The 16,312-nt window shown below is 32.1% G+C and overlaps 1 protein-coding gene across 2 annotated transcripts in view; it reads right to left on the bottom strand.

The window, feature by feature from the left end:
* Positions 1-226: 226 nt before the first annotated feature.
* The window catches only part of CHD1 (chromodomain helicase DNA binding protein 1), a 74,678-nt gene continuing 58,592 nt past the window's right edge, over positions 227-16,312 (bottom strand). The window contains exons 30-37 of one of the 2 annotated variants that reach the window (XM_081287049.1): positions 15,622-15,750; positions 14,908-15,171; positions 14,430-14,570; positions 9,570-9,748; positions 5,510-5,606; positions 4,377-4,428; positions 3,601-3,811; positions 227-1,799 (exon numbers count right to left, since the gene is read on the bottom strand). In XM_081287049.1, the coding sequence (XP_081143175.1) occupies positions 1,454-1,799; positions 3,601-3,811; positions 4,377-4,428; positions 5,510-5,606; positions 9,570-9,748; positions 14,430-14,570; positions 14,908-15,171; positions 15,622-15,750 (1,419 nt within the window). In that variant the 3' untranslated portion in view covers positions 227-1,453. The remainder of the gene's footprint in view (positions 1,800-3,600; positions 3,812-4,376; positions 4,429-5,509; positions 5,607-9,569; positions 9,749-14,429; positions 14,571-14,907; positions 15,172-15,621; positions 15,751-16,312) is intronic. The other variant, XM_081287050.1, reaches the window with a different exon arrangement.

Genomic DNA, 16,312 nt, shown 5'->3' with positions numbered 1-16,312 from the left:
AAATGGTCCAACAAAAATTTCTGTGATCTAAGTTTTATTTCATAGAAAGATGTACATAGTCTTCAAAATTGATTATTTGTAGTACTACACATTATCAATTTTCAACTGCTTACCAAAATATCCTTTCTCTGGTAGCTAAATATCTGGTAGCTAAATAACGGGGAGAAAAAAAGATTAAGTGCTTTAGGGAATAAGAATGCAGGAGAAAAGTACAGGAGCCCACATATCCTTTTTCTTAAATTTAATTTGTCATATATAAGGTTTTTATATACAATCAGTGTGCATTGTAACAGTTCATATTAAAAGTCAATCAAGTTTGTCTAAAATGTTAACCTGGCTGCATAGCACATTTGACATTATTGCCCACATGAAAAGGGAAAACAAATGGATTTACAATAACTTTTGGCTGTTTTGGATTCTTAGAGTGTTCATACACCTACTCTTTTAAACCAAATGCATCTGAAAAAAATGTTTCCAGAGCATGCAGTTTAGATTTTCCATATTATTTCACCATTTTTTTTTTTTTAAACTACAAACACAATATTGGCTAAAAAAGAAAAAAAGGTGGGGGGCATCACATGTATCTAATAAAATATTCAATATAAAAAAGAGAACTAATGGAAATAAGTGGCGCCTTTCCCCATTTTTTTACATTCTAAACAATGATTCCATCAAGACAAATCATTAAAAAGTGTTATTAACACTGTTTTTTTTTGTTGTTGTTGTTGTTTGTTTTTTTAATAAGAAGGCCTGAGTTGGTAGGGAAAGGAACAGTGAAAAAAAAAAAAAGCCTGAGAAGGGGAAGGAAAGTAAGGAAAGCTCATTTAATACATTTACAATAATTTACAGCCATTTTTTTCTTGTAAAAAGGCATAATAATAGATCACAAACAGGAAATTTCTGGCTATATTACAGATATAAGTACAGAATTTAAATATTCAAGCTTGTGATGAAAAGCGGCAAGGTGGTCGCAGTGTACAATGTAAACAAGTAGCTTTGGAAAGTGAACAAAGTCCTTGAGTGTTTTTTCTTTATTAAGAAAAGAACTCTCTTTCATTCCTTCCTGAAACATGATCACAGGTCAGAGTAAAGTTCATATACAAACATAATTTAAATGAAGGTCAGTCTAAAATCACTGACTTAAAAACAGTTTTATCCAGCCTATATTCGAGGGCAGTGTTGAGGTCCCTGTTATAGTAAACATTTTCCATTTCTTTAAAAAATAAAAAAAAAAAGTACTACAATATCTGTAGCACAGTGCAGCATAATCCTTAAATATAAAAATATTTTCTCTTCTGTTGGGATAATAGACCTTGCATCCTGGAAAGAAGTAACAATACTGCTACTGATAGAAGATCTGTTTATATCTTTCAAGTCATGTAAGGCAATTACTGTGTTGGTTTATGATATATGGCTAAAAGAAAAGTCCAGAAAGACAAAACATCAGTTTTTGTTATGTTTTCCGACTGCTCCAGGTATGCTCAGGTGTACTTTTGTGTTCAACTGAATGTTCAAATGGAGATCTGGAGCCATAAGGAGACCTCTGATCTAGTGGTGATCTAGGGCCACTACTGGAAGCTCTGTGGTCCATTTGCCAATCTGAATGATACCTATAATCCCTGGAAGATTTATGGTGTATATATTCAGAACTTGACCGGTGATCTGAATGTAACCGATGATCTGAATGAGATCGATGATCAGAATGAGATCGATCTTTTAAACTTCCATCCAAATTTGACCTGTGATCTCTACTCCTGTGATCATCCAGTTTTCTGTGTTTTTCTCTGTCACTGTAATATCTAATAAAAAAGAAATTAGGTTTTTTAGTCAAACTAATAATTTAAATTTAAATGTTTCAAAAATAATTTTATTAAAAAACAAAAATAATATTTTAAAACATGCTTTTAATTGTATACAATCTCAGTATTTCATTAAACTATAAAAATGAGCTTTAAAATTACTGGAAATATCTCTTTGAGAAAATTATTTAATGCATAAAACTAAAGTGACCCATACTGAGTACCTCAGTCAGTAGCTAATTTCCCATGCCCATCTTAAGAAAACTGCTACTTTTTATACTATGAATCACTTGTAATAATTCATCTTGATTGTCTGAAAGTTGGAAAGTGATAACTACAAGTATATTAAAAAAAAACCCTTAAAATTCAACCTTTTTTTGAATGTTGAAGATAAAAAAATGTAAATGTTATAATGCAGTCTAAAATAATGTATAAAGGATAATTTTCATTAGTTGGTGAAGTCTATTAAAACCTTCCTCAAGGTAACTTGGTCTATAATGTTTTAACAAATAAATCATTATGTGATTTTACTCCATTCATGTGGCAATTTGCTAAAAAATAAATGTGGTAATTTAACGAGAAATAATTTCTATGTTTGCCTGTTTAAAAAAATACACTGAATGTATGTTTTTTGGTTGAATAAAAGTTCTTTATTAAAAACAATACAAAATTGCCTGTGAAATTATATATAAATATATATTACTACAAATATGCCTTTTTCTTTTTATTATATTCCCCTTTCTAATATTAAGTCATTCTATAATGGATATGTTTAGTATGACAGAGGTTCTCAGAGAAGAAATTGCTGCTGTGAGCATAACTAAATACAATGTCTTCTAATTTCTTTTTCTCTTTTTATTGCTGGGGATCAAACTCGGGGCTTCTTCGTGCCTGCTAAGCAAGTACTCTATCACTAAGCTATATCCACAGCCCTTCTAATTTCTTGCTGATCTTTACTTTCATTCTTAAAGTTTTTGAGTTTACTTTTTTAAAAAATATTTATTTTTCAATTGTAGTTATACACAATACCTTTATTTTACTTATTTATTTTTATGTGGTGCTGAGGATCCAACCCAGGGCCTCACACGTGCTAGGTGAGTGCTCTACCACTGAGCCAGAACTCCAGCCCAGTTTACTTTTAGTAATGATTAAAAACACTGCTTTACCAATAAAGGAGTAAATGCTATTGTGCTATTATTATATATTCAGGCTGCTTATTCTTCAAAGGTTTCAAATAATAAAAACAATACATATTTAAAACTTCCTGCTTTCAGGACTATACCAGAGTGCTGAGATTAAGTTTAACGTTACATTGTATTCACATGAATTATTTTTTTCTTCTCATGATTTTTTAAAAATATGAAATGCAGAATTCCCTTCACCAAATTTGAACCATTATTTCATCATGTTCTATTTTACCCTATTATATTTTGAAAAGTATTTGAGGCAACAGTCTCCAAAGCCAATATTGTAGATATATATTAGAAATAAAATATCCTCTTAATTTAAAGGTACTTTTAAACAATAATGAATGCCACATGAACAGAACTCCTTACAATAACTTTCATCTCTCGTTGCATATTTTGATTCAGTTTTATAATCCAAAAACCACTTTATACAGAAAATCAGTTCTTTAATAACAAAAAAGTGGTGTATGTCAATTTTTCTCATTTACAGAACAAGACCTAGACTGACTGTGTGAAAATTAACAGGTTGATAGGTCAAATACAGCAAGTATGGTTTAATTAAAAGGAGAAGGATATGAATAAGCAAAATTTCAAAAGTAACTTGTCAAATTTACCTGCTGTCTTGCTTGTAGTGATCCCACTCACGATGATCTTTACCATTACTAAATGATGAATATGGTCTTTTCCTGGAATCTCTCTTTTTGTAAGAATCTCCCTGATGACGGTCTTTATGATGATCGTGATACTGAGATAAATGTCTATCAGAAGAATAACTATCCCTGCTGCTATCATCATGATTTGTATTTTCTTTTAATCTTTCCACATCTGTTGGATAAAGTCCAACTTTTGTTAATGACTTTAAAAAATGTGGTAAAAGCAACTTCTAGATAATGACTTCTGCCAAAACAAAATCATTTCCCAAATATAGGCAGTTAAACCAGTTTTAAAATGGTCTATAAAAGCAGCATAACTAAAGGTCACTGGATTCTGAAATGTAAAAAAAAAAAAAAAAAAAAAAAAAAACCCAAACCCTCACAATTGATAAATACAGGGCCCACACCGTTTCTCAGATATTTGTGCCCTTATACAGAAAGAATACATTATTCAAAGTTACATTAAAAAAAAATAAACATTCACCTTAAAAAATTATTTTACAACTTGTACAAACTGACAAGTTGGCTGGTTTATGGAAAAGATAATAAGCTAAAACATTACTGTTTAAGAGAATAGATTTTTATCTAATAATGTAGAAATATATGAAAATTAGAGTATTTTCAATATAAAGGTACTTTTAAATTGGAACGACTCAATCCTTTTTATAATTTGATTAAAGCCCCCCAAAAGACAATTTTTTTTTAATCTTCCAGAACAGTTAGTAAAGCTTACTTACCTGGATTTCTAATCATATGAGCACTCGAGTTACTGTTCTGGTCATTGTTTTGCTAAAATAAAAAAAGAATCTTTTAAATGCCTTCAAATACCCCTATAAAACAGAGGAATAGGTGGAATTCTTAAAAAAGGAAATTCTGATAATAAAGTTTCACATAAGACATAAAAATGAATATGTAACATTAACAAATCTTCTTTTTTCTCTAATCTATCCCATGATTGTTTTTCAAAACCAACTTTGAGATTTTATATTTAACACAACAGTTGTAAAAACAGTAATGAAAATTCCCTTATGTCCTTCACCTAGCTTCTCCTAAAGTTAACATCTTATATAGAATAATGATCAAAACCAAGTAATTAACAATGATTGACTCAATACTATTAACTGAAATATACTTTATTCTGATTTGACATTTTCTCTAATGTCTCTTTTCTGCTCCAGGATCCAATCTAGAACTCCATGTTACATTTAGTTATTATGTATTTTGTGATAATTCCTTAGTCTTATTGGCACAACTTTGACAGTTTTGAAGCGAACCGTCATTTTCTGTGATTCCATTAATTTCAACTTCCTTCTGTGGATCTTACCTACAATATATATTTTTTCCCCCGGTGGTACTAAGAATTGGACCCAGGAGTATTCTACCACTAAGCTATATCCCACAGCCCTTTTTATTTTTGAGATAGGATTGGCAAGGCACAATGGCAAGTTGACTCCAGAGGCTGAGGCAGGAGGGTTCCAAGTTTGAGGCTAGACTTGGCACTCAGGGTCCTAACCAAATTAGGAATACCCTGTTTTCAAGATAAAAAATAAAGAAGTCTAGGGACATAGCTCAGTGGTAACGTGTCCTTGGGTTCGATCCCTAATACTGAAAAAAAAAAATTATATATCAGACACAGGATCTTCCTAAATTGTTCATGCTAGCTTTGAAGTTGTGCTCCTTCTGCCTCAGCCTCCTGAGCAGCTGCAATTACAGGCATGCACCTCCACACCCAGTGATGTTATTTTCTAATGCTGATTTTTCTGTATCATTCATTTCTTCTACATTTATTAGTTGAATTATTCTGTATTGAAGAATGAATCATGACTTTAATGACATAAATTAAGGAATAAAATATGATGCACTATTTTACCTGAGATTCTTGGCGTTTTTTAATAGCATGCTTATATAATTTATGCAATTTTCTTGCATCAAACTCAGTAAATTTAGATACGAAAATCCATAGGTTTCTAGAAGAAAAAAAGATAAAATTACTCTGGTGGAAAATATTTAGCTTTTTCATAGAACACCAGTCCCTGACAAAAACACATATACATGTAAAATTGGCCATTAATGAAACAAAGTCTAAAAAGATTAATTTTTGGAAGACTCTAATGATACAGCTCTAATTTCTCTTTCAAACCCCTTCATTTTGGAATGAAGAGCGGTAATAATCCTGATTTGAAATGGACCCAAAATATGTAAACAAACCAAGGACGAACTCTCAAGATTTGTGTTATTATACAGACTTTGTATGAGATCAGGTTACGTTAACAGCCTGTGTAGGAACATCAGCAGATGATATGAATTAAGCCTCTCAACAAAATGGTCTTAATGAATTAGAAATTGTTATTTTGGGGGCTGGGGATACAGCTCAGTTGGTAGAGTGCTTGCCTTGCATGCACAAGGCCTTGGTTTTGATCCTTAGCATCACACACACGCACAAAAAAATTGTTTTTGTGGGGGAGATGTGGGGGAGTAGTGGGCATTGAACTCAGGAGCACTTGACCACTGAGCGACATCCCCAGCCCTAGTTTGTATTTTATTTAGAGACAGGTTCTCATTGAGTTACTTTGCATCTCACTTTATCTGAAGCTGCTCTGAACTCTCAATCCTCCTGCCTCAGCCTCCTGAACTGCTGGGATTACAGGCGTGAGCCAACTGCACCTGGCAGAAATTGCTATTTTTTAAAGAATCATTTTTGAAAATTTTTAGTTGGAGATGGACACCTTTATTTATTTTTATGTATGCTGAGGATCGAACCCAGGGTCTCGTATGTGTGAGGCAAGTGCTCTACCATTGAGCTACAACCACAGTCCAGAAATTATCATTTTTAGTGATATTATGGTCACAAAAGTAACAGGATCAGACACTCTAAGGTACTGGATGGTATATATCTTGACCTCTCTTCCCATCCAAAGGCAGCATCAGTAATTAATGAAAAATTTTAGTGATGTTTCCTAAAAAGTATATATATTAGATAATCAAATTGTATGCGTTAAATATATATTTTTTTATATTTTCAGATACAGCAAAAAAAATGCAATATTAAGTTCCATCAGAAAGCACGAATATTCTCTGTAAGTATAGCTGCACTAAAGTTTCAAAATTTTCTTCAGTTTATTATAATCATAAATAATTTAAAAGCAAACTTGGCTAAGAAAACAAATGAATTTACAGACTATCTCTAACATACTTATATTCTACAATTAATTCACAAGAGCAGGTGGTAGAAAATTAATAAACTACTTTTTTATTCATAATTAACTTCTTTTTAAAAATGTTTTATTCTAGAAAAATCTAGTCAGGAATTAGATTCTGATTACATCACCTACATAACTGTTGTTAGGCCAAAAGCACTAGAGGTGTTATGACCAGACAAGGCCAAAAATAAAAATAATAATAATAATAAAAAAACTAATTTAATCTCTGAAGTATTTATCAGGTGGGGTCTTTCTGTTCCCCTTTTCCCTTTAAGGGAAATGGACATAACCAGAGACAGGCAGTGGCAGGAGAAATTAACAGCAAGGAACATGGAAACAATGTGGTTAAGAATGAAATGGGAGAAAAATAAAAAATATTATTTGCCTAATCTGGAAAAGAAAACAGACTGGAGCATGGCCTTTAGAGGTAAAATGACACATGACTGGGGATTGGGGGGGGGGGAGCTTCTGACTACTGGTCTCTCTTCTTCCAAAGACTCTCTCCCCACTTCCTAATAACTAACTAAATCTGAAATAACATCTACTTGTATTAATCACTATTAAATTAGCTAAATTTGGCATCAGGAATAATGACTGCATTGTCTTTTATTTTTCCAGTTTCATGAAAGGTAAGCAAACAATAGTCAAGATTATGTTTGGGAACCATTTAACAGAACAAATTAAACTTTAGATCTTGAACGTTAATAGATAAAGAATTTGACCATATTCCCCTTTAAGTCTAATATACATAACTGAACTTCCTTGCATTTCTCTTCTTCTAGGGTTCCAGGCTTTGGAGAGCATCATGAATTAATAAGGTTTGAGAAGAATGGAATAATTCTGTTTATGGCACAACAGCCTCTCTCCACCCCCTTCACAGGTTTGTCACCCACAACCAACCATGGTCTGAATATATTAAATGGAAAAATCGTAAAAAATAAATAATGTTCTAAATTTTGAGCCAATCTGAGTAGCAGGATGAAATTTCATGCCATCCTACTTGGTCCCAGTCCTACTCCATCTCACATGGGATGTGAATTATCCCTTTGTCTAGCATACCCATGCTGTGCTACTTGCCTGTTAGTCATTTAGTAACTAACTTGGTTTTCAGATCTACTGCAGAGCTAACGTAGTGCTTATGTTCCAGTAACCTTTTTATGGCCCCCAAAGTGCCAATTTAGAAAAAGAAGCCATAAAGTGTTTCTTTTATGTGAAAGGTTAAAGTTCTCAACAGATAAAGAAAAAAAATATCATACACTAAGGTTGCCAAGATCAAGAGTAAGAACCAATCTTGTATCCGTGAAACTGTGCAGGGGATTAAAAACAAAAAACAAAAAAAACATGCTCCTTTTGTTGGTTATAGATACAGTACAAGTACTGAGCTAAGATGGAAAAGGCATTAATATCTTGCTGTGCCTTTAATTTATAAATTAAACATTAATGTAGTTATCTATATACAGGCAAAAACCTAGAATACATATGGTTCAGTACAATCCCTGGTGTCTGGCACTCATTAGGGGTCCTGAAACATATACCCTGCAGATAAAGGCAAACTGCTATGTGTCTATATTCCACTTACAAATAAAAGATTATGTCAGACACTGTGTACTTTAGGATCATGGTCTCTCATTCATCATGATACAATCAAATTTACCATGAAATAATTGAAAAAACATACAGTGCCTCACAGTTTAAAAAGTGCTTGAATACAGATGTCATTCTGGAGATAACAGTGGAGCTCAATGATACTGATAACTGTTTAAGGTTACAAAGTAAAAAAATGGGGACACTAAGCACATTTTCTGATGCCAACTTTAGCAATCATTCCAAGATCTCATACATGCAAAAATTTAGGCTACTATTATTATTATTATTGTCCATGCATGGATGCACTTGTGTACAAAAGCCTAATGGTTATTATAATCAACTTCCTAGCTTCTTTTTATAAATGGGTTCTAATAGAACTTACGAGAAAGGAAATGAAACAAGGAATGGACATACACATATACATATATAAAATTTTAATCATTAAAGCTCCTCCAGTAAGTTATTTACATTTTTTGGTTTTGACATATAGCTACAATGCATATAGCAAAGAAGTCAACAAACTGACATCACTGACAGTTATGTGCCAGTCTTCTTTCCTAATTAAGTCTAGAAGTTGGGTTTAATTTTAACTCTGATCTGGATCTGATAATCATTTAGACGTGATTTGTAAAATAAAAATAGTATCACAGCTCAGACTTACAACATTAAGATAAACTGTGTTCCATCTTTTTTTTTAAGTAAAGGGAAAAAATAGAAGTTTACATTTTACATTGGTTGGAATGTTTTAATTTTTATGACTTTACATACATATGCAGAAGATAAACTGCTAAATTTATGTAAAATAAATTCTTTAGGCACACTGATTTCTAAAGATGTTATTGAGAATAATTTGCTGAATTGCAAAGAAATTTTAAAATAAAATGCAATGACTTTTATTTTAAAATGAAAACCTCTTTTTCCTATTTAAAAGCAGAGATGCCACCTGTAGCTTATCATGATAGATAAATAACCATTCATGAATAAATGCTTTGAAATTAAAGGGAGAAAATTAAAATGCTCATTCTCACATTACTTCTTTAGATGCTATTTTGTCACTTAATCTTCAGAGGTAGAAGAATGAAAACACAAAATATAGTTACGAATTTATAAATTGCCCAGTTCCTGAAAAGTTATGTCACTTACTTTCTCCACTGCTTTATTTGTTCAGGATTTGTATACTCTTTCAAACATTCTGTAATATGATCTCCAATTTTTATTAAACACTGTCTAGTATGCTCCAGTTGTTCTCTTTCAGAAAGGCCTTTCTCAGGCCTATCAAGTTGTTTCAAAGCTGCTTTGACAGGCCTCATTCTTTCTTTACACTTAAAAATGGGAAAGATATAAATTTATTAAAAACATGAATTCAATAAGATCTATTTCAGTGATATTTACGTGAGTAAATATAGCAATGTTTGTGGCAAAATATGCAGTTAAATCACAACTAATATACAAAGATTTTCATTATTTAAAAATCAATCTTTAAGAAAGCAAAAGCTTTGTAATTTACTCAGATGAAAAATAATTGTTTTTTATACTGCAGTGCCCCATTCTGAGTAGACTTAAACAGAAAATACTAAGAAATGGCAAGAATAATACATTTCAGAGTAAAACTTACCTATAATAACTATAAGTAAAATGCAAAAAAAATGGATCTTTATATAATACAGGTGTATAAGGTGTCTAATCCAAATCTTTGAGACAAAGCAATAATTTTTTTTTTTTTTTTTGGTGGTACAGGGGATTGATCCCAGTGCTTGACACATGCTAGGCAAGCACTCTAAAACTGAGCTGTATTCCCAGCCCTTTTAACTTTCTGAGATAAGTTCTGGCTAAATTGCTCAGCCTGGCCTTGAATTCATAATCCTCCTATTTCAGTCTCCCAAGTAGCTGGGATTAAAGATGTGTACTACTACACCCAACTACTGATAATTTTTGTTACTTTTATATTTTGAGTGTTGGAGAATAGCGGATGGGTGATGGAGATTAAGTTTTTCCTTGATAAATACTTACATGGTAAAATGATGAGACATCAAAAATTGTATAATTCAGTTTTATTACACTAACAGAAACTATGGCTGTATACCAAAATCAGAATAAAAATGTTACTAAAAGGATAAGCTGTAGATAAAATTTATGAGTATAAATATAAAAACAAATATCCATATCAATTTATACATGAGGAGCAATTTAGTTTGATTCTAAGAAGACAGGCTAACATCAGACAACATATTTAGTTGATGCCATTTATTAAAAAAAGAAATCCTTACTCCACCACTCTAAAGGGCCACTGTATTGGTATGGATTTGCTTAGGAGTATTGTATTCTGTTTTACTGGTGAATCAGTTGGGAAGTTCTTCATTCTTTGTCAAGAGGTTAAGTATTATTAGAATTGTGTATTCTTTTGGTTCAATCTAGAATTCAGTTACACCCAATGCCTTTTTTTTAAAAAAGGGAAAATTCTTGATTTCCTACATAATTTTAGCATTATCCATAGTTGCTCTGTTTCCAATTTTTGATATGATAGTTTATACCCTGCTAGAAAATAATTTGTTCGATATATATTAAGTACAAGCTATACTCCTGTCATTATCTATTTTTAGGAAATAGAGCAGTAAGTCCGACAGTGATGTTGAAACCTGGACTTTTCTTAAGAGAGACAAAAAAAAAAAAAAAAAAAAAAGCAAAACATTGGGAGTTAGATGGTAACAGCTTTGATTTAAAAAAAAAAAAAAAAATCAGAGCAAGGAGCTTCCTAACTTATTAAGATTTTAGGAAAGAATGATATTTGAGAAGACACCTTAAAATGTTATGACATTCCAAGTAGAGGGAAGAGTAAGTACAAATGTCCTAAAATCTGTTTGATATGTTTAGAAGAAAATGAATACCAACGTGGCTGGAACCAAGTGAGAGAAAGATAGCAGGATGGTGGAAGCTAACCAGATGCTCTACTTTTGTTTTTATCTTGAAAAAGATGGAAACACCATTTGAGAATTTGAAATGCAGAATTAACATGGTATGACTCTATTCTTCGGATAACCATCAAAAACCTCTCTGGTTACTGTATGAAATAAAAACTGAGGTAGACGGGGAAGGGTAGAAGCAGTAAGAGCATTTAGAGATGTCTCTGTGTACAGAACCAAAAGAATTTGCTAATTTGAAAGTGAACAGAGAAAAAAAGGGATAGATGACTAAAATGTGTGCCAAGGCTAAAGTCTAAAGATAGGAAATGGAGAAATTATAATACTTAACAAAGTCCTTTTTAGGTACTGAAGTCTATGTTTTGCTTCAAATGTCGAATCCAACCCTGACAATAGTCCTTTTCTATCTATTTTATAGAACAAGGTGACAACAGTCAAACCCAGGTCAACTGACTCAAATTCTCTATTTCTTAACTTAGCACTAAGTTATACTATCATTTCTGAAACAAATCAATGAAATATAAGGAAGATCAAGAAGTGCCAATACGGCAAATATCCAACAGAATAAAGAACAAGAAAAGAGTGTTTAATTTCTTATCATTAAGAGCTAGTTCCCAATAAAACAGAATTCCTTAAAAAGAAGTATAATCCAGTGTAAGCCTAGAAAGTCTGGCTCCAGAGTTCATATTTAAAACTATTCTATTCTTCATTTCCAAGATATACAAAAGATCATTTGAAGATTAATAAAGAGAAAATTCACGAATTGTGCACAGAAGAAAACTTTTCATTTGAGCAGTGTCCTGAAAGTTACAAAGCTCAAAAGGAAATGTAGGTAAAGAAAAGAAGCTAGAGGAACAATCTTACCTTACACAGTAATTAAGTATATAGAGTAGGGAGAGCTGATTCAAGTGAGGAGTTTTATCTTCTTCACTCCCACCCAATAGAGAGAATTAAAAAAAAAAAAAAAGTCAATAGAAAATAGGGAGGCTTGATTAAAGTCACAAATAAAAAGGTTATCCTTAATAATGAGAAAAGGAATCCCAGTGCATGAGACTACAGAAGAGATTAAAATGAAAGGTCACTGTAGGATGTTAAGGAAAAGGTACACACTCATAAGTTGCTGGTTCAACTGCAAATTGGTGCAACCACTCTGGAAAGCAGTATGGATTTCTCAGAAAACTTGGAATGGAACCATCATTTGACCTAACTGTCCCTCTCCTAGTACTAGACTCAGAGGACTTAAAATCAACATACTACAGCAAAGCAGCCACATCAATGGTTACAGAAGCTCAATCTACAATAGCTAAACTTGGAACCAACTTAAGTACCCTTCAACAGATGAATGGATAAGGAAAATGTGGTACATATATACAATAGAATATTACTCAGCCATAAAAAAAGAATGAAATGATGGCATTTGCCAGTAAATGGATGGAACTGGAGTCTATCATGCGAAGTGAGTGAAATAAGCCAATCCCCAAAAATCAAAGGTTGAATGTTCTCTAATATGTGGATCTGACTTACAACATGTAGGAAAAGGGAGGTGGGGAGGTTCATCAGATGGGACAGGTCATAGTGGGAGGAAGAAGGTAGAGATGGGAATGGGCAAGACAGTAGAATGAATTGGACATAACTTGTCTCTATGTTCATATATGAACAAAGGACCAGTGTAACCATATCATGTACAACTACAAAAGTGACAAGTTATACTCCATGTATGTATTTCAAAATACATTCTACTGCCATGTGTAACTAAAAAGAACAAAATTTTTAAAAATTCTGTTAAAAAAAAAGGAAAGGCCAAAAATAGCACATATGGCTCAAATAAATAAATAGTAGATAGGAACAGCTTACTTTGAGTGTTCCAAATTCTCAGTGACTGGAATGATACCAACAGAACAAGAAAACTGTGAAAATGTGGTAGGAACTACTATGTTTAAAAGAGCATGGAAAGCTATTGTAGGAGATGTCATAAAATCTACAGAGAATGAGCACGTATTCATTTATCAGTACTTTCCAGTCAGCATCCAAAGGAGAGAAAAAGCGTGAAAAGAGGGCAAGAAGAATAACATAGTGGTCAATCACAAATTTAGTGTTAGAAGGGAAAATGTATATCTTTCAAGTAAAGTATTTGATTAACAACAATGATAAAACTAAAAGATAATAACCCAGTCTAACCAGTGATGTATGTTAATTGCTCAAATAGTATAAATCCTTAGGAGTCCAGAATAATGTGCATATCGTAATCCTGGTTCAAGCTCTGAAAATTCGATACCTATCTTGTCTTACTCAGTCCTTTTCTCTATAATTATTACTTCTTCCTAATTTTGCTCTATACTTAGACTTTTTAGTTTCTATCATTCTACTCTAATACCTGAATTCAGTCATAACCTCTACTGAAATAACTATCAATTTCCATGTTTCTGGAGCTTTTTGGAGAGCACTGTTTGAAAACTTTACAAGTACCAATTACTTTGAGTAACATAAAAGTATGCTAGCAAGTAGAACTAGTATAGTTTAAATCTGTTGTTCAAAAATAAAGTATGGGAACCTGTGTCAGTCTGAAACAAAGTAAGTACAGAAAGTGAGTGTGTTCAGAAACATTCACAATAATTTAACAGTACAATTTTAGGTCTACTCAATCTAGTAATAAAAAATTGTGGTTTATATTTTATATATAATTTTTTCTTCTTTTACTTTGTTAATAAAACATTTCCATTTTTATTATCTATTCTAAAAATACTGGTTTCTTAAAAACTGACATAAAAATAATGTTTCACCATAGAGAAGAAACACTAGAATACTAAACTTACTGGTTTAAGAATTTACAATTCTTTACCTTAAAATTCCAAAGCTAAAGGAAAACGGTTCCCTCTAAAACCTTCTCCTTCAATCCTTATTAAAGGCTTTCCAAAACTGATTCTAATTTTAGCACACTATCTAAAATTTAAATCTATTATTTATATCAATCTGAACTCACATTCAAATACATTTCTAAGTTCATAGCTCAATTTCATAGGTGAAATTGCAACTTAGTAAAATGTTACATGAATTACTGCTAATAATCAGAAAGTCTACTGCTTACAATGCTGAATGTCTTCTGATCAAGTTCTTCAGATTCTTCAGATATGGGAACTGGTTCACCACTTGCAGTGATATGAACTGGAGCATCAGACACTGAAGATTTTTTGGATCTTTCTTTACTTTCAGACTTGGATTCACCCAGCTGAAAAGAGAAAATAAAAACAAAAACCCAACAGCAAAGGCAAAATGATTAAAACTTTCAGAAAACAATTACTGTCTCAATTTATCCTACACATGCTTATTCTCATTGACTATTTTTATCTATTTTCTTTTTTTAAAAAAAGCTACCCTATATTGTTACCATATATGTAAGGCATTAAAATGTATTCAAACCTATTTTTTTCCTTTATACATTCCCACACATACTTCTAAAGAACTCAGTTATATAGACTTATATGGGCTGATATGCAATTTAGTATCCTAAAATGTAAATATGCTGATTGTTTTATTTTCTAAATTTTACATTATGAATTGCATACCTTTTCTTCCTTTATGTCTTTTTCTTTCTGCATAGCTTCTTTTACTTTGCTTTCTCTTTTTTCTTTAAAATCTTTTTCCTTTATATCTTTCTTATCCTCTTTTTCTTTTATCTCCCTTTTAAGTTCTTTTTTATTCTCCTTTTCTTTTGCTTCCCTCTTCTCTTCTGATTCCTTCTTTATACAAACATCTGGCTCAGGTTTTTCTTCACTGTCTCTTTCTGTTTTAATTTTTTTATTTGGATGTTTCACAGAAGTGATCTCATCCTAGAAAGTGCAAGTATGGCCAATGTATTACTAACTGAATTTTGACAAAGACTATTTTTTTTTTTTTTTGGCATGACTATGTATTGCATGTATGTGGATTCTGAAGGAGATAACCCAGAATCCCCTTAAAGATACATGCAATGTTTATCTTCCTATAAACTAAAGTAAGCCAGTCCCATTCAAATTAATAATAACCTTAAAAGAGACAGAAGTTCATCTAATTGGCAAATGTTTGAAAAGGAAGGACCTTTGCTTTATGCATCTAATGTATCCACTGCATAGGTAGAATTCTGTTCTATAAGAGACTACATTATGCACCACAAAGGGAAAAATATTTTTTAAAAAGTAAGATTTCAGACCTTAGCTTAATTTTAAAATGTAACACACTTGAAAACATGCCACGTTCCCATCTCCATAGAAAATGTTACTGTTCTAAAAATGCATTTTTACCTTATCATCTTCTTCATCAGACTTCTCTGAAGGCAGGGGAGAGGAATCGCTCTTTATTTCCTCTTTCAGTTTCATAGATTTTATTGCTTTATTCTTCTTAGCTCTTATTTTTCTTCTCTTTAAACCTCCCTAAAAACATCATTTTTCATTTTAACCAAACCCACAAATTTTTAAAAATTTTTCATTTTTATCATTTGCAGCAATTGGGAATTGAACCCAGGACCTTGACCATGCTAGGTACATGTTATTACATCCTGGCCCAGAGATTTCATTATTTAAAAACTTCAAAAATACTAAATATAAAGGTTAGAATATATACCCCACTCATACTTTAATAAATACTAGCCGAGAAATGAGTAAGACGGGCGTGGTGGTACACGCCTGTAATCCCAGCAGCTTGGGAGGCTTTCGAGGCTGAGACAGGAGGATCTTTAGTCCATAGCCAGCCTCAGCAATTTAGTGGGGCCCTAAGCAACTGAGTGAGAACCTGTCTCTAAATTAAAAAACAAGTAATTTGAGTGGGATGTGGCTTAGAGGTCTAGAGCCCCAGAGTTCAATCCCCAGTACTCAAACAAAAAAACAACAACGACGAACAAAACAAAACAGGAATGAGTAATATAAGTGGATTTTCACAATTAGGTTAGTATCACCCTTGATTAAATTCAATGGTACCAGAGATACAATTAAAAAT

The sequence above is a fragment of the Spermophilus citellus genome (genome assembly GCF_964194105.1).
Source record: "Spermophilus citellus genome assembly, chromosome: 1".
In the NCBI taxonomy this organism is placed as follows: Eukaryota; Metazoa; Chordata; class Mammalia; order Rodentia; family Sciuridae; genus Spermophilus; species Spermophilus citellus.
The sequence above is the reverse complement of the archived record's forward strand: the minus strand, read 5'-3'. Positions and strand labels throughout refer to the sequence as shown.